Source organism: Eulemur rufifrons, chromosome 21 (genome assembly GCF_041146395.1).
Source record: "Eulemur rufifrons isolate Redbay chromosome 21, OSU_ERuf_1, whole genome shotgun sequence".
Classification (NCBI taxonomy): Eukaryota; Metazoa; Chordata; class Mammalia; order Primates; family Lemuridae; genus Eulemur; species Eulemur rufifrons.
Window position 1 is genome coordinate 11,448,111 of NC_091003.1, and position 24,669 is coordinate 11,472,779.

Below are 24,669 nucleotides of genomic sequence, written 5' to 3' on the forward strand. Positions count from 1 at the left end.
GGAACCATGTCTGGGAGAAAAGGAAGGTGGAGACAATTAGGAGATGCCCCTCCAGGCCTTGCAGGAGCTTGTGATGTTCTATTTCTCAAGTTCAAGTTCAGTGTTGAGCACACAGGTGTTCATTTTATCATGGCTGGAACTACAACGAGGCAAGTGAGGAAGGAGCCCCAGCACACAATTTAAGGGGGGGGGGGCCCTCCAAAAAACTCAGGTATCAAGATAAAACTTTTTTTTTTTTTTTTTTTGAGACAGAGTCTCACTCTGTTGCCCAGGCTAGAGTGAGTGCCGTGGCGTCAGTCTAGCTCACAGCAACCTCAAACTCCTGAGCTCAAGCGATCCTCCTGTCTCAGCCTCCCGAGTAGCTGGGACTACAGGCATGCACCACCATGCCCGGCTAATTTTTTCTATATATATTTTTAGCTGTCCATATAATTTCTTTCTATTTTTAGTAGAGATGGGGTCTCGCTCTTGCTCAGGCTGGTCTTGAACTCCTGAGCTCAAACGATCCGCCCACCTCGGCCTCCCAGAGTGCTAGGATTACAGGCGCGAGCCACCGCGCCCGGCCAAGATAAAACTATTTTAATGCAGCAATTTTTTAAAAAATCAAAATGAATGCCAAACAAAGATCTACGATCAACAAAGTTTCAGACTTTTTTTTTTTTTAAGAGCTGGGGTCTCGCTAGGTTGCCCAGACTGGATTTGAACTCCTGGACTCAAAAGTGATCCTCCTGTCACAGCCTCCCAAGCAGCTGGGACCACGCCCAGCATGGTATTAGACTTTTATATAAAGAAAACCCTGCACCTCCATGACATTGCTTCACTTGCTCTTCCCTAAGCCCGGCCCTGGCTCAACTAAAACTGTATTTACAGAGACGGGCAGCCAGCCCATGCAGTTTGCTCACTTGATTTTTTTAAAATATTGCATTAAACTATTTTTGTCTTGATATCTGAGGTCTTTGGCTTCTCTTAAATTTTGCACCTAAGGCAAGGCATTAGTCCCAGCCCTGAATTTTATTATTCTTCTTTAAAATGCACAATAGATTATAACCGTATACATATAAGCACATACACACATATGTGTATACATAGACATGATTTTTTACTTGTAATATATCTTTTAATATATTTTACAGAAAGGTAAAACCAGTGAGAAGAACATTCAAAATAGTATTGGGGGTGGGAGATCTCCCCTGCAGTAGCTCCCTCCTAGTGGGAGAAACATGCCCTTCAGACTTATCAGTCAATACCAGTGAGGGCCAGGCATGGTGGCTCATGCCTGCAATCCCAGCATTCTGGGAGGCTGAGGCAGGAGGATCACCTGAGGCCAGGAGTTTGAGACCAGCTTGGGCAACATAGAGAGACCCTCGTTTCTACAAAAAAAAAAAAAAAAAAAGAAAAGAAAAGAAAGAAAAATTAGACAGGTGTGGAGGTGCACACCTGTAGTCCCAGCTACTCAGGAGGCTGAGGCAGGAAGATCATTTGAGCCCAAGAATTTGAGTTTTCAGTGAGCTATGATGATGTCACTGCACTCCAGCCTGGATAACAGAGAAAGACCCTGTCTCAAAAAGAAAAAAAATTACCAGTAAGATCAAGTGATGTTTCCTACTGCAAACTCCAAACAGATTGGCGGGGGGCCTCAGTCCAGCCTCTGCCATCCTTGCCTAGGAACCTTCTCCACCAGCCCCGTGGAATAGTACAGTGCACTTTATGAGCCACCGTACTCAAGAACTTTGCCATCTGTTCTTGAGTTTAATCTGTCATACTGCTGCAGGCTAAATGCAAGAATCCTCATTTTCCAGATGGGGAAACTGAGACTCTCAGAGGTTGACTAACCTGCCCAACATTGCACAGTGAGGGATGTGAGAGGTTCCATCGTGGGCCAACTGACAGGTGGCCTTTCTCAATCAAGACTCGCTTTACCTCGTTTACTACTAAATCAGAAAGTTTGGGGTGGGGGGACAGGAGGAAGCAAAGGGGGTTTCTCACGAAGCTCTTCTAACTAGGATAAAGGTTTAATCGTAAGAGCCTGTTCCCGCCGTGTCGCAGGCAGTGTAGACCCATGCGCCTGAGGCTGGGCAGCAACAGCTGTGTCTAACAGGCTCCCGGCCGCCCCTCCGCCCAGAGCCCCTGTGGGCTGCAAGTCCCGATTCCCTTCCCATTCCCCGATTCCCTTCCGCAGCTAACAGCCACCCAGAGAGCCGCGGGCCATTTTGGGAAGCAGCATTTAACTCTTTATGGTCACTAGGGGGCCATGTGCGAGGCGATCACTTGAACACATTGACTGATGAGCAATTTCACAGCTGAGAAGAGCTCAAGTCACTTCCCCAAAAAGCACCCCGTTTACTACCAGACTGATGACACGGGCCCCGGGAAGCCGACTCATTAACACGCTGCTTGCGTAACTCAGGGCTGGAGATGAAACCCTCACAGACACCGCGCTGGTCTCCGAGGGCCGTGACAAAGCACCACACACTGGACGGCTTAAAGCAACAGAAATGTCTTCTCTCCAAGTGCGGGAGGCCAGACCTGTTTATTCTTCAAGGTGTCAGCAGGGCCACGTCCCTCCAACAATCCTTCCTTGACGCTCCCTAGTTTCCGGTAGTGGCCGTCCTTGGCATTCCTTGGCTTGGACTGTCACTCCTGCGTCCTGTGCCACTCCTGTCACTCCAGAGACTCCGCAGTCTCTGCCTGCGTTGTCCCACGGCCTTCTCCCTGTGTGTCTGTGTCCAAATTCCCTTCTTCGGATAAGGACACCAGTCCTATTGGATTAAGGGCCCACCCGACTCCAGTGCGAACAGCATTTGAGAACTGCCAGGGCCTCCTTTCACTCTAAATCTTGGGTATGAAGGTCAACAATTTTATTCTTGATCCCACCGCACAGCGTCTGACTTTGTAAGTCCCCCCAAAGCATCACTAGAGTGAATGAATGAACCATCCGTGGGTGGGTGCAGCAGATGTCTTAGGCCCTCGGGACAGCTCTGTCCCGTAGCCTGATCAGTCTGTCACCCACTGCAGGGGGCACAGCAGTGTCTGTACTTCAAGCCTACCTGCCCGCCCACTTCTTCCACCTCTGCAAATGTGGATTCAGGGGGCTGAGCAGCTGCCTTGGCTGAAGATGCAGGAAGACGACCGGCTAATCTGACAGTAATCAGTGTGTTAGTGAGCAGGAACAGCGCTGGTGAATTACAGCCCCCGTGGGCCTCTGTACCTGTAAATCACACGGATGGCATCACGGTCCAAAACCTGTCTTCTATTTTTTTTCCCCCCCTAGGGCTTGGCTATGGTTTGAGGGGAGAAGAACAAGTTTGCAGCACCTACATTGAAGTCGCAGGTATTCAGAAAAAATCCCACAAGAGTTGAGCTCCACCTGTCTAGGACAGCGTCTGAACATGCAGGCTACTCCAGCCAAATCCGTGGGCAACCACACAGGGAGCTTTAAAAAACACTGACCCCTCCCCCCGCCCCGCCCTACCTTCCAGGGGGTCTGATGTCAATGGATTGGGGTGCAGCGTAGTGGTCAGATTTTTTAAAAGCTCCCCAGATGATCTCAATGTGCAACAAAGGGTGGAAACCACTGGGCTAGAACCACCAGGCACTTCCTTCTTGTTTCACGGTCAACTTAAGGCCCAGAGGGAAGGGGTCGGGGGGGTGGGATTCCTGACACCCTCTGAAAGAAGCAATATCAAGTAAGCAGAAAGGGAATACTTATCACATAGGTTCGTGCTCCTCTTCTGAATTAATAATCATTCATATTTCCCCCGGCTACTCGAGGAGGGGAGGAACAAATGAGAGCGTGAAGCACAGGTGGCCACTCACAGACCAGTCGATATTTATATTTACAGGCGGTTGTTGCTCTTGTGTGCTCAGCATCCTCGTTCTGGTAGTCATATCATCCCGGTGTTCCTGGGAAATCCACTTCCCTTGACTGCGACCCAGTTGGTTCAGTGGAGTTGACTCATCCCATGGCTTCAGGAATGGGCCAATAGCTTGGGCCACATAATTTATTCCAGTCTAATTGGTCAGAGTGATCAGTTCAGGATAAACACGTGTGTATTCCCATCCATCTAATCAGAGCTAATACTGGGACTTTTTTTTTTTTCTGATGCACTTAGAACTGGGAAGATAAAAGTTTGGAGAAGCCAAGGGCCACCATGAAGGGGGAGCCTTGCTGAGAATAAAACCCACAAGGAGGAAAACAGGGCTCTGAGATGAAGGAAGAGAAGGAACATGTGCTGATGACAGTGAGCTCCTGGATCCAGCCATTCCTGAAGCTCTTATTCTATAACTAGTTTTTTTTTTTCATTGCACGAACCAGCAAGTTCACTTGTATTTGCTGAAACCAAATATATACTCATACCCTCGCATTCACTTTAAATCATCTCTAGATTACTTACATTACCAAACATAATGTAAGTGTTACACATATATAGTTGTTGTATTGCATTATTCAGGAAAATTGACCCAAAAAAGTCTGTACACGTTCAGTAAAAATGCAACATCCATTTTTTTCCATGAATATTTTGGATTCACAGTTGGTTGAATCCACAGACATGGAATCTGTGAATTTGAAGGGCTGACTGTATAATATGCATATTATATATATGTTATATAAAACATATATTTTATAGCATGTGACTAACAACTGATGACACGTATTACCTGCTCACCACGTACCTGGCACTGTACTAGACACGTCCACACACACTCAATCTTGACATCCCTCCATAGTGAGGTCCTATTATTCTCCCAACTTCGTAGATGAGCAACGGAAGCTCGGGGACGTCATTTCCCAAGGCCTCACAGCCATCAGGGAGCAGGGCTGGGATCTGAACCCAGGTCTTGTTTAGCTATGACGTCTGAGCCTAAACCAGCAGTCAACCAAGTCCAGCCCACCACCTGTCTTGTCAATAAAGCTTTATTGGAACACAGTCCTGCCCATTCAATTATGTGTGGCTGTTTTGATGCTACTACGGAAGAGCTGAGTGGCTGTGACAGAGACTGCTGTCCTGCAAAGCTGAAAGCGTTTGCTATTTAGCCCTCTACGGACGCAGCAGCTGGCCCCATCCAGCATTTTGCAGCCCACAACATGCAGCATTGGTGCGTGTGGTCCTGCCCCCAGCAAGGTGAGTTCAGGAAGACTTACACCGTCATTAGTCCCATTTTATAGATGGGAAAATAGACAGGTGAGGTGATAGACTAAGGTGTCCCTGAGAGCAGGGAAGAGCCCCTATGCTTTCTACTGCCTCGTGCTGACCTAAACCCAGAGGGTCCTGACAAGCCCGAATTTGGGTGACGAACAGAGTTTGCCGCCTCCCAGCAAGAGCCGCTGCAGGAATCAAAACCGCAGCAGCCTCGAGGTGCCGAGGTGCCGAGGTGCCGAGGTGCCGGTGCCATTCACGGTGGTTCCTGGCACTTCCAGGGAACGCTGCAGCCGAAGACTGCCTGGAAGGCTTGGGGACACAGGAAATAATTACCCTGGCTGGAAGCAGGCCAGGGTGTGCCAATTAACACCAAGGATCTGGGACCTCAGGTTTGTCATGATGGGATCAGCATTGAAGTTTTCCCAAAGGGGCACAGCCCGGGCCTGGAGAGCTCCTCCTCTGCCATCAGACCCCTCCTTCCCGCGCTCCCCAGCCTGTAGCACCAAATCCTCAGCCTTTCTCCCCAAAACAGACGCCCTGGTTTCCTCCCTCCAGCCCCCCACCAGCCATCAGCTCCAAGTCATCTCTGTCAGCGGCAGGGGTTTTCAAGGGACACAGCGCAGAAGGGCTGACAGCACCCGCCAGCCTGGGGAGGACGGGTAATTAGAGACTGCAGGGACAGGAGAGGGAGAAAGAGACAGTGAGAGGCAGAGAGAGAGAGAGAGAGAGACAGAGATGAGAGACGCTGCCACCCAAAGAAGACACTGAGAGCCTGAAAGCCACGCAGAGACAGCTGGGGGTGGGGGGAAACCAATACAAAAAGAGACAGGGCGGTTCAGAGGGACAGACAGACATTGAGAAAGACGTGACAGAGGAGGAGAGCGGGGGAGGGGAGGGGAGGGGACAGTAAACACAGAGAAGGAGGGAGAGACAGACGCAGGCGAGAGGTGTCCACCCACACCCGCTGTCACCCTGAGTCGCAGCGGAGGGAAGAAGTGCTCTAACAGGGCCTTGAACACAGCGGCACGGGGCGCCGTGAAACACTCGTGCTTTGATCCCCGGCCAGGAAGACTTTGGCCTGTGACGAAAAACCAGATTCTCAGATCCTGCCCCGCAGCTGATGGGGCCGGGGCGTCAGAGCCCGGGTGTGCGCCAGCAGCAACACGGGCCGGGGTGCCATGGGCGGGGGGACTGTGACAAGTCCACCCGAGGCCGAGGACGCACCCTGTTATCTGGAGAAGGACTCACCCCGGGTTCACAATGAGCCACAAAGAGGGAAAACGCCCAGGGTGACAAATCAGAGTTGTCCAAGCTCCATCCCAGGGGCACATATGCGGCCAGGAGGACAGGCTTTGTGGCACGTTAGTGACGGTGGAGATCACAAGAGGTGCCAGGAGCACAGTCCTAAGAATGGGAAGAAAGGCTGACCCCGTCCTTTTGAAGAGAGAAGTTCCCGTTATGGGCATCAGCGAAGGACATACCATTATGGCCGGTTCAGGGGTCACAAACTAGTGGCCCCCATACACATATTGCTTAACCTGGGATGTTTTGTTTTTTTTTAAATTTCAATCCATTATCAGCATTTTAAGAATGGTGGGATTGTCCACAAAAATCTGGATGTCTGGCTTCTTCTCAGAGAGTTTAAATAATCTAATAACACTTTGATTCCCACAGAACAACAACTGGCTGGAAGCCAGTGGCGGCTGCCTTCTTTAGAAGCAGGATGGGGGCGGGTAGGTGTTCTGCAGTTTCCCACAGTCCTCACCCCTCCCTATTGCCTGACACCAAGTGCATCCTTCATCCCAACGAACCCTAAGGTCCCCAGTCAGGATTTATTGAATAACCACTGTGTCCCTAGCATGAGTCATCGGGGATTTATTTATGGATTCAAAACCTAACTTGTTCAGGGTCCACAACGTAGCAGGCCCTGAGGATACAGCAGTGAAGAGGACAGACAAGACGCTACCTTTACAGAAGACACAGTCTTGTGGACAAGACAGTCCTTAATCCCGTAATATTTTATCTCCTACAATTTCCACAATAATCCTGCAAAGACGGTATTGTTATACCCATTTTTGCACATCAGGAAACTGAGGCTTGAGGATTTTCTTATGCATAGTGAGGTAGGTGCTTGTGACTTGGGGTGTTCAAATTGGATATTTTTTTTTTTTGAGACAGAGTCTCACTCTGTTGCCCAGGCTAGAGTGAGTGCCGTGGCGTCAGTCTAGCTCACAGCAACCTCAAACTCCTGAGCTCAAGCGATCCTCCTGTCTCAGCCTCCCGAGTAGCTGGGACTACAGGCATGCGCCACCATGCCCGGCTAATTTTTTCTATATATATTTTTAGCTGTCCACATAATTTCTTTCTATTTTTAATAGAGATGGGGTCTCGCTCTTGCTCAGGCTGGTCTTGAACTCCTGAGCTCAAACGATCCGCCCACCTCGGCCTCCCAGAGTGCTAGGATTACAGGCGTGAGCCACCGCGCCCGGCCCCAAATTGGATATTTTTAACAACCATTATGGGATGGGCACTGCCAATCAAAAACACATCCAACCAATCACAAGACACACCAAGCCAATTAGGAAATATGTTCAGCCAACCAGAATACACATTCAACCAATCAGAAAATATGCCCAGCCAATCGGAACACACATTCAACCCATCAAAACAAACCCATAACCAATCAAAACACACAACGAGCCAATCAGAATGCACACTCAGACAGTCAAAATATGTGCCCAGTCAACAGAGGCATAGCAACCGAAGGTTTGCCCTGCCTGTCTGCTTGCTGAGATAATGACTCCTTGTCCATCTGAACAATTTCTAGTTTCCAAAGGATGATTACACACCTTCCAAGAATTAACAGGGTAGGCCGATACCACTGATATGCCCATTCGCCAGAGGAAGAAACCAAGGCTCCGGAATGTTCAGCAACCTAACAAGAGCCACGCAGCCAGGGGCAGCAGCCCTGAAAGGAAAACCCAGGTTTCCCAACTCCTGGTTCAGAGCTTTTGCCTGTATCCTCTGTGGCTTCTAATCAACTAGACTGCCAAGTTCTCTGAGGTCAGGGACTGTAACGTACGTGTCTTTGACTTCCCTGTGATACTCAGCATCATATTTTACCTGTCAGAAATTCAATCGATGCTAACTGCTGCATTCAGGTATGGGGGGCAGGGTGATGTCCCCAGGACTCAATGAGGATCAAAGCCGACCTAAACCCAAACACCAAACAACGGTATCAACAACCGCAACACTTAGGTGATGCTTCCCATGCAGTGTCCTTTCATTTCATGCCCGTAGCCACCCCACAAGAAAGGTATGTTATGCCCATTTTGAATATGGGGAAACTGAGGCTTGGAGATGGTAAGTAATAAACGGCAGAGATAAGATTCAAACCCAAGCTTGTCTAAGCTCTCAACTCCATGGCTGGCCAGCCAAAGCCAGGATACTAAGGCTTTGCCTTGGGATTGGGGCTGAGTCTGGACCTGGCATCATGGTTAACCTTCCCTGGAAGGAGGTATGCTTCCTACAGAGTCCCCGACAAGGGACAAGGGCAGAGAAAGTTGATGATAAAAACCCGGAAGTGGCCTCACAAAGGACACGCCCACACGTCCGTGCACATACACACATCTCACGCCCACACACATCACCAGCCCTCCACACACGCAGAATGTGTCACCTTTTAAACAAAGACACTGTGAACGTCCTCTGAACTTCCACCTCCCTGTTTCTGAGCACTCTGAGTAGCGCCAGAGGCTACTGTTCTGCAACCGTCTGGGCATAACGGGAAGAGCCACTGGTCGGGTATCAGGAGATTCGGGTTCAAGCCCTAGTTCTGTCGCCCTGGGAAAGTCCTTTCATCTCTGGCCTCAGTTTCCCCATCTGTAAAACGAGCGGTTGGACTCAGTGATTTCTGAGGCCCCTTCCAGCTCTGACATCTACGCCTAGAACAGAGATTAAACACAGGGAGCCCCAGGACCAAATGCAACCTGCAAACCTGTGGAGTTAATATTTCATATTGGCTTACTCAGTGTTAGAAGATTTATAATTGGTTGCTAACATTTTCAAATTGGGAGAGTTCTTGGAAAAGGCAAGATCTCCAGCTTCTGAAAAAGCAAACAATCGGGCAGCCGCGGGCCCACATCTCCACGGAGTCACACCTGCTGGGGCTGGGGAGGGGCTGCCCCTCGGGGGGCAGGTGCCCCTGTCACTTCTGCACAGCCCTGCCCCACCCCTTTCTTCTCTCCCCACAACTGGCAGCTTCCTGCTTTCCAGGTACTTCTCAGCACCCTGCAGGGATCTCAGGTGTTTAAGGGGACGCAGGAGCGTTGAATAGGGTCTGAGCTGCCATCATTGTGCCCACTGGCCCTGCTGCCATCTTTCTTTATTCTTGTTCCGAAGGCAAGGAGGAGGTCTGCATCGGTTTCCTAGGGCTGTTGTCACAAATTGTCACACCCTGGGTGGCTTGAAACAAGAGAGATTTATTCTCTCATTGTTCTGGAGGCCAGAAGTCTAAAATCGAGGTGGCACTTGATTTTAAAAGCGTATGTCCCCTGCCTGTCTCCTGGCTTCTGGTGGCTCCAGCAACCCTTGGTGTTCCTTGGCTTTTGGACACGTCACTCCACAGTCTCTGCCTCCATCTTCACATGGCATCCTGCTCGTGTCTCCGTCCAAATTTCCCTCTTCCTCTGAGGACACAGCCATATTGGATTAGGGCCCGCCCTAACGACCTCCTTTAATTTGATTACACCTGCAAAGACCCTGTTTCCAAATAAGCTTACATCCGCAGGTGCGAGGACTAGGATTCGGGCAAATCTTTTTGAAGCCACCATCCAGCCCACATCAAGGCCCAATTTACCTCATTAAACAGGGATGGGAATGAACATGCAGCAGGGAGGTTGAACCTGCCTTTGCAAACATAAGGACAGGCACGTCGCCAACAGAATCGTGACAGCTTGACACGTGTGGTAAGGCCAAGCGCTTGCATCTGGGCTTTTGTGTTAGTTTCTTGCACTTGGAGAGAAGGTTGGATCTGGAATGACCCCCTGCCCATCACAGAGGAGCACGAGGAAGGCCGGGGGCCAGGGTCCCGGGCACCAGGAGAGCCACAAGGCAGGTTGACAGGGCACAGAGGGATCCTCAGTCTCCTGATCCTGCATGACAGAGTTTTCTACAAAGATGTGATGCCCCAAGCAGGACACAGTAGCACTGCTGTAGACATCCTGCCCGAACCGCATAGTCCAAGACTGACCACGAGGAAACGGCAGACAGACCCAACTCGAGAGACACTCTATGACATCATTGACTCCTACTCTTCACAGACGTCAAAGTCACAAACAACAAAGAAAGGCTGAGACGCTGTCCTAGCCTGACACCACAGCTAAATGCAATATGTGACCCTGGATTGGATCCCGTACCAGAAAAAAAAAAAAAAAAATTGCTTTAAAGGATACTACTGGGGCAATTGCTGAAATTGGAATATGGGTGTTAGATAAAAGTACTGATTCAATGTCAAGTTTACTGACATTGGTAACTCTATGTGGTTACGTAAGAGAGTGAGCAACCTAGTCCCAACTGGTTCACAAAAATGAGGGGAGGTGAAGAGAGACAGAGAGAGAGAGAGAGAGAGAGAGAGGATACACATAAATATAAGGAAATGATAAAAACAAGTGAATCAAGTAAAGGGGATATAGAAGTTCTTTGTATTATTCTTGCAAATTTTCTATAAACTTGAAATGAGCTCAAAATGAAAGCTAAAAAAAAACTGTCATACAACCCGGTGATTCTGGACTGTCAGCCCGCAGAACCCCACGGAAGGCTGTGAAAACTCAGCCCGCTGGACCCCTCCCCAGAACTTCTGACTCAGCAGGTCTACAGGGAAAGGGCGAGAATTTGCATTTCTAACAAGCTTTCAGGTGCCACTGCTGCTGGTCTGGAACACACTTTGAGAACCCCTGGGACAACCTCGTTTGCATGGTGGAGGTGTCCGCCAAAAGAACTAGCTACAGAAAGAGTTAAAAGTGGCTGCTTCTGGGAGGCAGGGCTGAGGAAGGATGAGCAAGAGACCAGTGCTTTGCATTAGGAACCTTCCTGTCTGGCGTGTAGCAGGTGGTCAGGACATTTTAGGGACCGGCTGCTACCTGAGTTTCAAAAAGATGCCAGGCAAGGTGGGAGCCTCCTGTGTCTGCTGGGCCCCTGGGAGGCAGGGGAGACACCAGCACCAATGCCAACATTCCCACTTGCTCATTCTTGGGGAGCAAAGTCCTCTGGGTCACTCCAATGGGATATGCGTTTTCCCCTTGGCATTGCCACCACTGAGTCGGGCCAGCCCCAAACTGCTCAAAATCTCTCCCAATTCTGAGATGAGACTGTGGTTGAGGCAGCAAACTTCTGTCAAGATACACACATCTCCTCCTCCTCTTCTGGAGGGGTAATGAACCTTGGCCTCAAGCCTCATTAAACCCCATTATATAACCACCCCCATCCCGAGTCTCTATAGCCCTCCCAGTGGCTGCTTTCTTGGGAGCAGGGAGTTCAGCTTCATCAGTCGTTATTGCTACCTGCTGTCTCTGTCAACAAACCAGCTTCTGACTCAGCCTCCAGGTACACACGCGAGGCCAGCTTCGGGTCAACTCTCTCTTGCCTTGTCCCCAAGACAGAGAGCGGGAGTTGCTTAGAGAGGAGAGGAAGAGAGTAGAGTGCCATCTCTCAAGACACCTCGTAAAGGACAACATTTCATAAGACCTGGGCCTCCTACGCAATTCCAGCTGGTGCCATTACACCAAGATGAGGAAGTTCTGGAACCATCAGTCACTTGTTCCCTTTGATAGCTGCTGCCCTGGAGTGCTCAACCCTCACGGGCAGCTAATAGAGAGACACCCAGCAAACTGCAGGTGGCAAAAGGACTATGTCATTCTTCATCTTCTACCAAAGATGTCTGGGATGGATGAGTTGCAGAAGCTGCCAGAAGTATGTTCTTTTGGCCACTTTCTGGAACTGCCTGGCCCCCTGTGGGGATGGCTACCACCTGGGACAAGAGAGCCATTGAATATTAACAACATAGTCTAGGTGGGGTAACAAATGGTTAGCCAGGGTGGGTGCTGTCCTCTAAGTGGGCACAGCAAGCTAACAAGAGGCATCACCCACAACACGGTCCCCCGGCTCGGCAAGGGTGTTGGAGAGAACGCTTGAGCAAGTTCGGTTCCCTCCTTGATGAGCAAGCAGGTCTCGATGAAGACGGCTTTGCAATTTCCCACCCCGGCATTGCAGAAGGGAGGATTCAGAATGAATGCAAACTTCACCCCTTCCCTGACCTTGTGACCTTGGCCAGTTACTTTAAACACTCTCAGCCCCGGTTTCTTCATCTGTAAAATGAGGATAATAAAGGTAGCTAGCTTATAGAGGATTGCGGAACATCAATTAAATAATAATAGTAAAGTGCTCTGTGTGATGCCTGGAACTCTGTCAACACACAACCGTGCCAACTGCTATTATCATCGTCATTTTCATCACTGTTACAAAGCCACCCCATCATTTAACCTACAGCAATAGCTCCCAAAGCTACCCTTTACTAAGATCCAAGCACCAGCCCCTGTGCGAGGAAATTTACATGCATTCCTCCTTTTATCCTCACTCCATCCTTGCTGGGCAGAAAATAGGCTCAGGAGGTTAAATGATTTGCCCAATGACTTATCAGCATCCAGTTAGTTGCTATAAACCCAAAATCACTTCCACCAGCTGCTAATGAGTAATGCCGAATACGTACTCCATCCATCTAGATGGCATTTTTTCATTCTGAAGTAGCCTTTTTTTTAGGGGACTTAGAAACAGGCTGATGGACTTCAGATGGATTCAGAGATCGCCTACCAGGGGCCACAGGCTCACAGCTGGTTGGACCACAATTGGTCCATGGGCGCAGGGCATCCAACCCAGCACCACCGGAGGAGCATCTTGGTGCACCCAAATGCAACATGGAATAAATGCAGCAAGGATGGAGAGATGAGTCCACTGCTCCCTATTTCCCAGGGAAGCAGGTTCATTTCTGCGTCGGCATCTTCCATGCTGAACAGAAAGTCTGGTATCTCGAGTGTTTTGCTGGCCAGAGCTGAGTGAGGCTGTGAACACGAAGGGCTGGTGTATCTCGGAGACAGGTTCCTCCTTCGGCTGAGTCTCCTGCCACTTCCCTCTCTGCCTCCCCCTACTAATCACCCCCAGACCAAGGAATCAGAGTAAGCTCCAAGGAGGTGAAGTCCTGTTTGCAGCCCACTCGAGGTGGCTGGGCACCCTGAGGTTCTGGGGCTCGGCCACATGATACTGTAATGCTGTCTGCAGGCATGAGCGTCAGGGGTAACGAGATGGCATATCACCACCCTTCATGGCGCAGACCAGAGCCAGAGCCGACAGTGACAAACGGGCAGACAGACTCAGCCTGGCAGGGACGCAGCCTCAGGGGCTCCCTTGGCTGGGTCAGCAGGGGGAAGGCTGGCACCCGGGCCCCAAATCAGGGAGTTCTCTTCTGAAATCCAGAGTGGCAGGGAACAGGAACTGTGACAAGCACGGAGGAGCCAGCACCTGGTAGCTGTGTTCTCCCAATCCCAAGCCCAACCTGGAGTCCCCCAAACCGACATTCTCAGTGAGTCAAGAGTTGCCTAGGAAAAGTTCAGTGGGCAGGCCTCGGAATCACAAAGTGTCTAGGCTCTGGAATGGACCTTCATGAAGCATGGACAGCTGGGGAAACTGAGACCCAGATAGAGAAAGGAATTTGCTGCACTAAAGGGATGGAATGCGGGCTAGAGTTGGATCTGGATTCAGAATGGACAAGATCAAGCACCTTCCTGAACCTCAGTTTCCTGATCTGTAAAATGGGAATAGTAACACCTGCCTGACGGACTGTGATGAGCCTTAACTATGACAACGCAGCTGGCGTGCCAGGCAGAGACCAGGGTCACACAGGCAATTGGTGGCAGCACTGAGATCCCAACAGAGAACTTCTCACTTCCTAATCTGGGGCCTTCTCCACCACCCCAGGCTGCCTCTGTTTCTGTTACTTGTTAGAATCAACAGAAATATGATTGGTCCATGGGGGTTCCAGCTAATACTCGGGTTACACGCTCATTCTCCCACTGAGACTGAGATGCTGTCTTTCTCCTTTCTGGGAGATCACAGGGCGACCTCTTTGCATTCAAGGAAGGACCAAGACTGTCAAGAGGCAATTGTGCTTCTGGGGGTCTCTTAGTGCTGGGAGCTGCCTTTATAATAAGTAAGGACTTTGCTCCTGCCCACAGGTGAGCAGAAAGGCAGAGTGGAGACCAGGGCAGGGGCAAAAAGTCAGAAGCAGGAAGGAGATGGTTTTCCTTTGGCCAAAACTAAAGTGCAGAACAGTGGTCAAAGCCCCAGAGGTGGCCATGCTGACATTCGCTCATAGGATGGAGATGGCCGAGGACAGATGGCGGCTGAGGCAGCTGCCTAGCGTCATGCCAAGGTAAATGCCAAGCACTCTTAGGGCCGTGGGAAGTGGGGGTGGGGAGGGAGTGAAGTACAAGGCATTATGCCACAGCAACCCGAAATTAATCACCAGACCAGATGCTACTAGGGAAAGGGAGCTAGCAAACATCACCATGACAGCTACCATTTATTATGCGCTTACGGTGTGCCAGGCACTGGGCACAGGACATGGCATGCCCGAGCTTGTCTAATCCTCACAGCCATCCACGAGGTGAACTTGTTATTTATTATCCCCATTTTACAGATGAGGAATCTGAGGTTCAGAAAGGCTCTTAACCCACTCGAGGTCAGGCACGTGGCTCAAGAGTAGCACCGCCGGGATTCGAACCCGGGCGTCTGTTCCTGGCCATGGCACCTGTCTCGCCCAGCTGCCCTACACATTCGACACATCACCACCACCCCTTGTCCTCACCCACGCTCACACAGCCGCTCTCTGACTACCGTGCAGGCCCTCCCCTCACGGAGCATTTCCGCTCTGTCGGACAGTGATTTCTCTTGACAATTTAATAAATTGGCCTTCTGTGGTCGACCTGTGGGTCATGGGTGCTATTTTAGTTTGCTGGATGCAGAGCCCGCACGCCCTGGGCACGGAGACAAGGCGATCTCTGCATGGTCTCCTGACTGCTGTCCACGTGGGCATCTTCCCGTCCAGACCCTCGGCTGACTCCCGCAGTGGACGCACCATACACATTTGTGGGCTGTAAACCAAATTCACCATTCAGCCCCAGCCTAACCGTCTGGCTGGATGTTGAATGCTATAGTTGCCTTTTGTCCAGGGAGAGAATTAATCAATTTCATCACATTCTCCAAGGGTTAACGGTGGCCGTTAAAAACATTTAAGAACCCTTAGGTAAAGGTAACAAACAGAGACCCCCACATTTAGAGAAAGGCTGGATATTTGAGGGATCGTGGCTATTTAATCATGTGTGACGATTAAAGTTAGAGTTAAGAATCATCAGAGTTCTTTCCAGAGTTAGAAAGAACCAGATTCAAATCCCAGCTCAATGACTCAAGAGCTGTATGACTCTGGGCAAGTTCTTTGATGTCCCTGAGCCTCAGTTTCCTCATCTGTACAATGGCAATGAATAATCCATCTATACAATAGATTGTTCCAAGCACTAAATGAGGTCCCGAATGTGAGTGATGAACACATACTAGAGCTCAGCAGACACGCCTTATCATTTTGTCAGAGCAGCAACAAAACACGCAGAGCCTGTGGCTGTATTAAGGGTCAGGGGTTATTTCTTCCACACTGTTGAAACCCTTCCTCCTCCTAAATAGCCCATCAATAAAAGTTGCTGTGTTAGCTGGAGGACCAGCTGGGCTTTCTTCAGGGGGTGCCTCCTCTGCCCACCTCTGAGATTGTTCAGCAGATTGGGTCTCTGGGTAGAGAAGATTAAACGCCTTCTGAGACCTCAGCCCTTCATCGCCGGAAAGTTCCATTTCTGCTCCGAGTAATAACCACTCTGTCTCCGGCAGAAATTCGTAAGCACAGAATGTAAACCTCCCCCCGCAGGCCACACTCAGCCCAGTTTGCACCGAAATACGTCTTTGAGACGTAAAGGTTATACGTATTGACCCGAGTGGGGAAAAAAATACAAAATGTAATCACAGATGCCTTAGCCAGAGTGGCCAAGAAAAATCCTATCATCAGGTAGCTGAGAGGCAGCGGGGAGAGAAAGGGCTGATGTTTCCCTGAATGCCCTGCACGCCTTCTTTCATCTGCCATTCATTCACACCTGCAGGCAAAAGAGCAGGAACTGGGGACCAGTGACAACAGCCAGTCAACCTCCCCAGTGCCAATTATACCCCCTTCAAAACCATCCAAAGGGGCAGGAGTGGCGCCGGTGGGGGCAGCAGGGTGGAGGGCGGCTGAGCCTGCATCAGGGAGCCTTTCATGAGCCCGAGATAAACAACAGAGAGTTTGCACCTGGCGCGACTTACTTGCGGAGAAGTTGGCCTCAGTGTGCACGGGAGGGGTGGAAGGCAGGAAAGGCGCCTGTCCCACGAAGAAGGAGCGAAGGGAGCGCTCGGACAGGAGCGGGGAGCGCTGCTGGGACGGGATGTTCTCACAGCTGCCCACGCTGCTGTGGATATTGAGGTTCAAGGGCTTGCTCTTCTTCTTGGCTCTGCAAGGAAGACAGAGAAAGAGGGAAAGGAAATATATCCAAAGGTGCACAAAGTTAGAGCAGGGAGACCCCGCCTGTGTCTTCCGTGAGGGGTCCAGAACCCACGGAGAGAAATCAGAAGAGCCCACAGGCTTTTAGGTCGAGGGAAAGAGCCTGGGCGAAGGGGGGTTTGCCCTCTCGCCCTTAGGCCCCCCTAAGGAACCCCTTCAGCCATGGAATACAAGCAAATAAGCCGTTGTAACGAGCTGCCCTTTGGCCATTGGGCAGACAGTGAATCGCAGGCTGGCCTCAAGTGAGTCCAGGAGATCTGTGTCGAGGTGGAGGTCGCCTCCTCCGTGTGTTTGGTCCCTGAATTCACTGCCCTTCATCCATATAAAAACAATCAACCCATTTCTGCAGACCTTAAGCCTGAAGACTTTCAAGAGATCCAAGGAGACTTTGGTGGGATATGAAAACCTTTCCTCTTGACCGGGACTTCTGGTCCTAGGCCCCTTCTTCCAAGCTCACCTGTGGCCTTGTTTGGTTCTTGGTCCAATCCCTCCCAGGTGTCCCAGATAGCGGCCCCCTTAGGAGCACAGAAGGAAGAGTGCTCCCCCAAACCACGGGCTGGATCGCAGGGAGCACCTTGGGGGCAGCCGCAAGGGATTGGCAGAATTATGCAGAGCTGGGGCTCTGGGTGCCTCCACTCTCCACCCTCCACCCTCCACCCCTGCTCCCACCACACAGCGCTGCTCGAGGGCAGGGGCTGGGAGGCTGCCTGCAGCCTGGGGAATGACAAGACTCTGGGGCCCAACTCTCCAGATTCAATATTGGCTTCTTCACCCTCGGGCGCGTCAGTTAAACTTCCTGGACCTCAGCTCTCCCCTAAGGGAGTCCTTCTTTGTAGGGTTCTAGAGAGTATTAAATGAAATAATTTCTGTAAATTAATTAATACAAAACACTGTTGTTGTTATTATTATTGAAATAGGAATCCCTCTGATGTTTCCTTTAGAAGAAAGAATCTGCAGGCTAAAACAAAGTGGAAGCTTCTAGAACGTTTGATCCCACTCTTGGGGACTTCTGAAGACCCAAGAGAGTAAACGGTGTCCTTTGTATGCCCTGTGCCTAGCCAAGCGACTCACCTATAGCAGGAACCCAGGTATTTGCTGAATGGTCCCTAAATGGCACAGGGGAGGATGGTAAAGAGCAGTCCTTCCTGGGACCCCCTGGCTCTCAGCCTGGGACCAGGGCTGGCTGTGACTTTATTCAAGAGAAAAGGCAATAGGGAGTCTCATTTCCACCTGGCATGTAGGCCCTGGTCCTGCCTCCAGCACAGCACATTCATGGCAACAACTGTGCAAAAAGGCGAGGGGCGTAGCTCTACATGGAATTATATACACACACATAAGGAAATTGATGGGTAACTCACTGAAAAAGGCAACGGTGTGATATTTATACAATTCACTAGTCAAAATGTGTTATCAGTGCTATTATCCATCAGAATTATGCTTATGACACAATTTGATACTATCAAAAAGAAATACAATGTTACAATGTATACTGCAAATTGAGAATAACTGTACCCGCAGGAATGGACCTGTTACACCTTCGGCATTTCTTAGTCTAGAGCTACCTCTTTCCATAGCAGAGCTAAGCTATTCACCACACGAGCACCTGAATTGTAGCCAGGCTTGACTGAAATAAGTTCAGTATGGAAAAAAATATATAATAAGGTATAATGCCTTATTAATAATGTTTTATATGCATCGAGTGTTGGGTTAAATAAAATATATTATTAAAATTTTTTTAATTTCAGTAAGAAAGCATGAGGGGCTTAGCAGTTAACCACAGTCTAATGCTGAAATAAAAATACCAAGGTTTTCAAGATTCTTTTTGAATTAGTATTTTTTTTCCTGGCCATCTTTCTTGCCAACAGATCATTAGGAGGTGAAGTTAGTTAATTTTCAACAGGATTCCTCACACTGAGAAACGGATGAAGAGGAGATACTTAAAAAAAAAAAAAAAAAAAAAAATAGGATTCCAGCTAGGTGCTGATTAAGCTTTGATCTGAAACTGAGAGAATGCACCTCTAAAATTATAAGCATGAGACATGGACATTTTTTTAAATTGTCACTTTACCAAATAGAAGGTTTAATCATAATACTGATAACAACAGCAACCACAGTTACTATTACTGCTGCTTGGATTTGAGTGTGACCATGTCCCAGGGACTGATCGAGTAGCTTTCCATGCATGACCTCATTTCGGCATCACAGTAACCCTAGGAGGGAGATGCTGTCATTATTCTCTCTCCACTAATGAAGACACTGAAACACCAAGACGACAGGGGATGGGACGAAGTTGGCGCCAGCCTTGAAACCAGGCAGTGTGTCTCCAGGGTCCATCTCTCAATGGTCCTCACACCAGACCCTCTGCAGCAGTCCGAGCCCAGACTGCTGCCCACCCTGAGCCCAGCCGTCCCAGCTCAGGCCAGAGGCACCGGAGTAGCCAATAACTGAGCCCATAATCTTCACTTTCACTTCGTCCATCTCTTCTCTGGGGGCCCTTCCACCAGCACCCCCACAAATCCCACACAGATATTTCCATTTGCCCTCCTTTCTCTAGCTCTGAGCCTCCTCGCTTTGGGGCAACTAAACAGAAAAATGGGGGTCATAGAGCAAAGAGGCGGGGCAGGGACTCCAGACGTTCCCCACTGACTGACTCCCCCAGGGAATATCAAAACTGCTCCTTACAGAATGCTTCTACTGTCTCTCTCCCTCCCTTGCCTGGTGAACTCCTACACATACGCCGTGGTCCAGTTCAAATGTTATCACATCTGTGATGCACTGTCCTACCCCACTGAGTAGGGATAACTTATCATTTCCTCTGCTTACTCTCTTAGTATCTGATCCTCCATCACATGCTGAGAAGACCCAATCTCCTTAACATGGTACTCAATATCCACCCCTACACACACCTTGACCTGGCCCAGTGGCCTTCTCACCCTTGGCATATGCTGTCACCACCACCTGGAATACCCTCCATTTCTTTGCCTGGTTAATCCCTATTTATTTGTCTTTTATGACTTGGCTCTGGTGTCCTCTCCTCCAGGAAGCCTTCCCTGATACTCCCACTTCCCTCCTAGCCTGGCTTGGGTGTTCCTTCTCCTTCTCTCTATACATACATGCCTAAGTCTGCAGTTTCCTATTTTTCCAAATTTTTTGTCTCCCAAGTGGACTGTGGCTCTTTGAAGGCAATGACTCTATATTGTTGATTTTTCTGTCCTTGGCAACTAGCACAGAGCCTGGCACATAGAAAGGGCTCATTAAATACTTATTAAATGACCATTCTGGATTAAGACTCTGACACACATCACACTACATTCTAATTCTCTGTTTACACTTGACCGTAAGCTCCTTGAGGGCAGGAACCATGCGGTTTCCATTGTTAAATCCCTCAGCCCCTAGCTTGGCACCAAGTGGATGAAATGAACCTCTTAAGCAGGCTTGGAAACATTTCTTCCCTTCCCAAAGAGCTAATTTAAGAGGACTTGCTTTAAAATTGCATCCAAAACTAATCTCGCAGCTCCTCCAAACCACCTCTACCAGACTCCCATCCAGTCTGACCAGGAGTGGGGCGCCCTCTTGTGGCCAAAGATAAGCCGCCTTGCAGATGTTCCCAGTCCTGGGAGGGGAACCAGGAAAATGTGTTTAGACAGGAGGCATCCCACACACGCAGCCCCAAAGCCGCGCTCTCCAGGAGGCCTGCTGCTCACCGGCCTGAAGGAGTCCAAGTGTGCCTGCAGAGTCGCCCCCTCAGTGCCGGGACCGCCAGTCCCGCTTGCCATAATATCTCCCCCCGGGGCTGCAGCGAGGACCAAAAAGGTGTTTCTGGTTATAGCAGCACATGTTGGCTGACTCTTCCCTGCCCGTGCTTGGAGAAGAGAGAAGAAGGGGGCAGCGTTTCATTCCACACAGTGCCCAGTGTTGGAGATTCAAAGAAGCATCTACACCGAGATTTGGCGGTTAAACTCACAGGGTTTGGGGTCGGGTAGACCTGATCGTGACCTTGAGGAAGTGATCTCCCTCTTTGAGCCTCGGTTTCCTCCCTGGACAATGGGACAATACTAACCCCTATCTCAGAAGAGTATCATAAGAATTTCATGACATAACACGCTTGGCACCGGGTCCAGCACACAATGAGGGTTCAGGTGATGTCACCTGTTATTAAAGTCACTATGGCCGGGTTAAGTCAGATGTCTATATAGCTAAGGAAATAGACTTGAAGAAGCCAAACATTGAAGCCAAGCTGTGTTTTTCACCTGAAACATCTAGCAATTCCCTCATCCTGCCACAACTCTTGGCAAGTGACGAGGACACAGCCAAACCCTCTGGTAACAGATAACATTATCTGGCACATAGAAGGTGCTCATTAAATGCTCATTATTAAACACGGATGGGAGCCTCGAGGCACTGGGCCGCCAGATGACAAGTCCAGATCTTCTGCCAAGAAGAATCAGGTCTGAACCAGCACAAGTTTAGCAGGAGCACAGTGGCTTCAGAGTCAGTCTCTGTTACCAACTCACAGTACAGACGGAGAAGAGAAGGAGGAGATGTCAATCAATGTTAGCTGGACAGATGGGTGGATAAAAAAGATGGAAGGAAGGATGGAGGATGGAGGAAGGGAAAAAAGGAAGGCAGGAGGGATGGAAGAAGGGAAAGAAGGAAGGAAGGAAGAATGAAAAGAAGGATGGGAAGTAGAAGGATGGAATGAATGGAGGACAGACAAGATGGTAGGATGGGGGAATGGAAGCACAGACAGAAGGAAGAGAGGAAGGGAGGGAAGAAGATGAAAGGATGAAAGAATGGGAGGATAGATGGATGGAATGGAAAAAAGGAAGAATGGGAAGATGGGAGAATGGATAAAGGAATGGAGGAGAATGGGAGGACGGATGGATGGATGGATGGAAGGACGGAAGGAAGGAAGGATGGTAGGACAAAAAGATGGACAGAGGAAGGACAAAAGAGAGAAGAGGAGGAAAAGAAAGTGGGAGAATAAATGGCTATTTGACCAGGGTAGAGTGGAAGGAAATCCTTCATCGCCTCCCACCCACCAAGGAAGCCTTCATGGACGGGATGTGGGATTCACCTTGACCATCCTCCCTCGCCACACGGGCATGCTAGGGAGGGAGAAAACAGGCACAGATGACTGTGTCTAGTGACTGTGGCTGTGTACTAAAATTCAGTGAATATTTTGCAATATATCCTGCAGATGCAATTAAAAAGAACATCCGATCCTATGATCTTGGCAGGCTATTAAATATCTATGACACAGGTGTCTTATCTGGAAATAGGGCCAATTCTGGGAAAAGCAACAAAATGACGTAGCACAAAACATTGGAAAGGGCAGCTCCATCCTCTGGGGCCGTATCAGCCCTGGGTGGACCAGCGTGCTTCGTCTCCCTGACAAAGCAGGCTGTGTGGACGGCAGCCCCAGGGCTGGGGCTGAGCTGAGACTGTGCATCTATGTTAAGAAAAAGACACCCAGACCTGGGCCATCATCCGTGCTTAGAAAAATGCACTTGTTTTACCAAGTACAGCCAAGGACTATTCCAGTGTTGGAATCCAAGAAAGTTCTTCCCACTTCCCTGATGCCTAATTTACATAGACACCTGCACTAAAGTGATCCTGAGAACTCTCACATCTTCGAGTCAGTTCACCACGGCCCGTCTCTAGCACCATCGTTCTGGTCCAGGTCACCTTCTCACCGGAATCCCAGTCCCACTTTTTTTTTTTTTTTGCTTTTTTTGTTAAATTAAGGTGAAATTCACATAATTTCCATATTCTAGATATTTCATAGAAATGGAATCACACAATGTGTGGGTTTTGTGTCTGGCTCTTGCACGCCACATGTTTCTGAGGTTCGTCCATGTGTCCGTCCTTCCTTCCTTCCTAAGGCTGAATAGTCGGATACCACTTTGGATTCTTTAAGGCGTATTCTCCACCCAGCAATCAACATGAGCTTTTAAAAACTATGTATCGTATCATGTCATTCCTCTACTTAAAGCCTTCCAAAGGCTTTCCATTGCTCTTCCTTCCTGTGGTCCCCCAAAGCTTCCCAGGACCCTCCACACAGACCCTCCGACCTCTCCTTGTGCTGCCCCATTGTCGCTCTCGGACTCTATCTGTTCTGGCCTTCTGGCTGGTCCTTGACCACACCAAGTTCTCGTGCCCCTCAGGGCCTTTGCACATGCTGTTGCTGCTGCCTGGGCCATCATTCCCCATCCTGCCTGTTAGTGGAGACCCGCTCATCCTCTCGGCACCACTTCCTTGGATGCACCATCCTTAACTCTGAGAACTCGTCAGATCTCCTGGGTGCACAGGCTTCTAGCACCACCTGCTTTCTGTTCCTACAGCGCATCCTGGCTGGAATTCTGCATTTGCTTATGTGGTTACTGGGTGAATGTCTGTCTGTCTCCCCCTTGGCCTGGACCTGCCACACAGGAAAGGCCTGTATCCTCCACACCTAACACAAAGCAGGTGCTTCATGGCAGCAGAGCCGAGCTCAGAAGCCAGGTCTACAGACCCCCACCCTAGCCTCTGTGTCCTAACTCAAGCAGGAACAACGCGGAATCTTCCATCTTGGGGGAATTGTAAAGGAATGTGTCCCAGGCTCCATCTGCCCATCAGGAGGGCTGGTTTAGCAGCATCTTCCCAGTTAATTCTCAAGTCTGGGCTCTTTGAGGACACAAAGGCACCTGATTTCTTTCACCGGCCCTGGCCACCACTGAGAGATGGCTCTGCATTCAGAAGGCTCCGGATCAACATCCTTTTGCCAGCCCACCTATGCCAGCCCTCATCACAAACGTCGTCAAGGGAAGTCCCAAACTGATATTCAGTCTTTGCACCATTTCCTCTTCTAAAAATTTGCTGGGCTTTGAGCTAGAGAGAGCAGCCAGTTCACACGGCCTCGGTGCCCTCGAGTGTGGGGTTGTGTCCCCTTGAACTCAAAAGCCTTCACTGGCCAAATCCGTCAGCATCTCATTAACGGTGTCTGGAGCATCTGGCCCGGCCAATTGGGAGGAAATGGCAGAGCTGGGAACAGACGAGCTCCTTAAGGTTTGAGGACAGGCAAGCGTACACATTCTCACACACCACCCTGAGCAGCAAAATGCCAGTCTGGCAACCATTTCCCCAAACAGGAAAAAATGCACCTCATACAGGGCTGTGTCATAAGCTGTCCCTGTCAAACTGGGACATTGAAATCCTTTGCACTTGGCCTGATCACACTGCACCAAAGGGGCCTCCAGGCAAAATCCTTTCCAAAATCAAAGAACAGCAGGATGTTCTGGGGCAGGAACATTTACAGACCCTCGGCTCAGCTGCTCAGAGCCCAGGGAACGGAGCAGTTTGAAACAGCAAAGCCCTGTGAAGTTCAACACCATGAGGATGTTTATGGAGAACCTGCTCTGTCCTTGGGCGCAGGCTGTAGCCTTCATTTCTGGCTGGAGTGCTCCCCGTGCATGACATTCATCACCTGGGGCCCTAGCAAGAAAGGGGCACAGAGGAGCCAGCAAAACAGCATAAGCTGCACGTCCCCAAGCGTGGGACACAGGCAATACTCTTAGAGGAGACTTTTTTTTTTGTATTTCAATAAAAATTTGAAAAATCAACTCTGCACATAAACTCATAATTTCGTAGCAATTATTTTCTCTATGTAAAACATACTAAGAAGGAGAAAGGAAGAAGAAGGAGAGAAAATAGAAAAAGAAGGAGAAAAAGAGGAACATGAAGATGGAGGAGGAGGAGAAAGGGGAGATGTTGGCTGAAAAGATGTGAAGGAAATTATAGTACAGCTCCCCACGAAATGGCTAAAACCGAGTGACAGTTGCAAATGTTGGCAAGAATATAAAGCAA

General features: G+C 49.6%; 1 protein-coding gene across 1 annotated transcript in view; it reads right to left on the reverse strand.

Moving 5' to 3' along the window:
- The window catches only part of KSR2 (kinase suppressor of ras 2), a 343,956-nt gene that overhangs the window by 123,980 nt on the left and 195,307 nt on the right, over nt 1–24,669 (reverse strand). Inside the window, exon 5 of the mRNA XM_069497272.1 lies at nt 16,590–16,774. Within this exon, the coding sequence (XP_069353373.1) occupies nt 16,590–16,774 (185 nt within the window). The remainder of the gene's footprint in view (nt 1–16,589; nt 16,775–24,669) is intronic.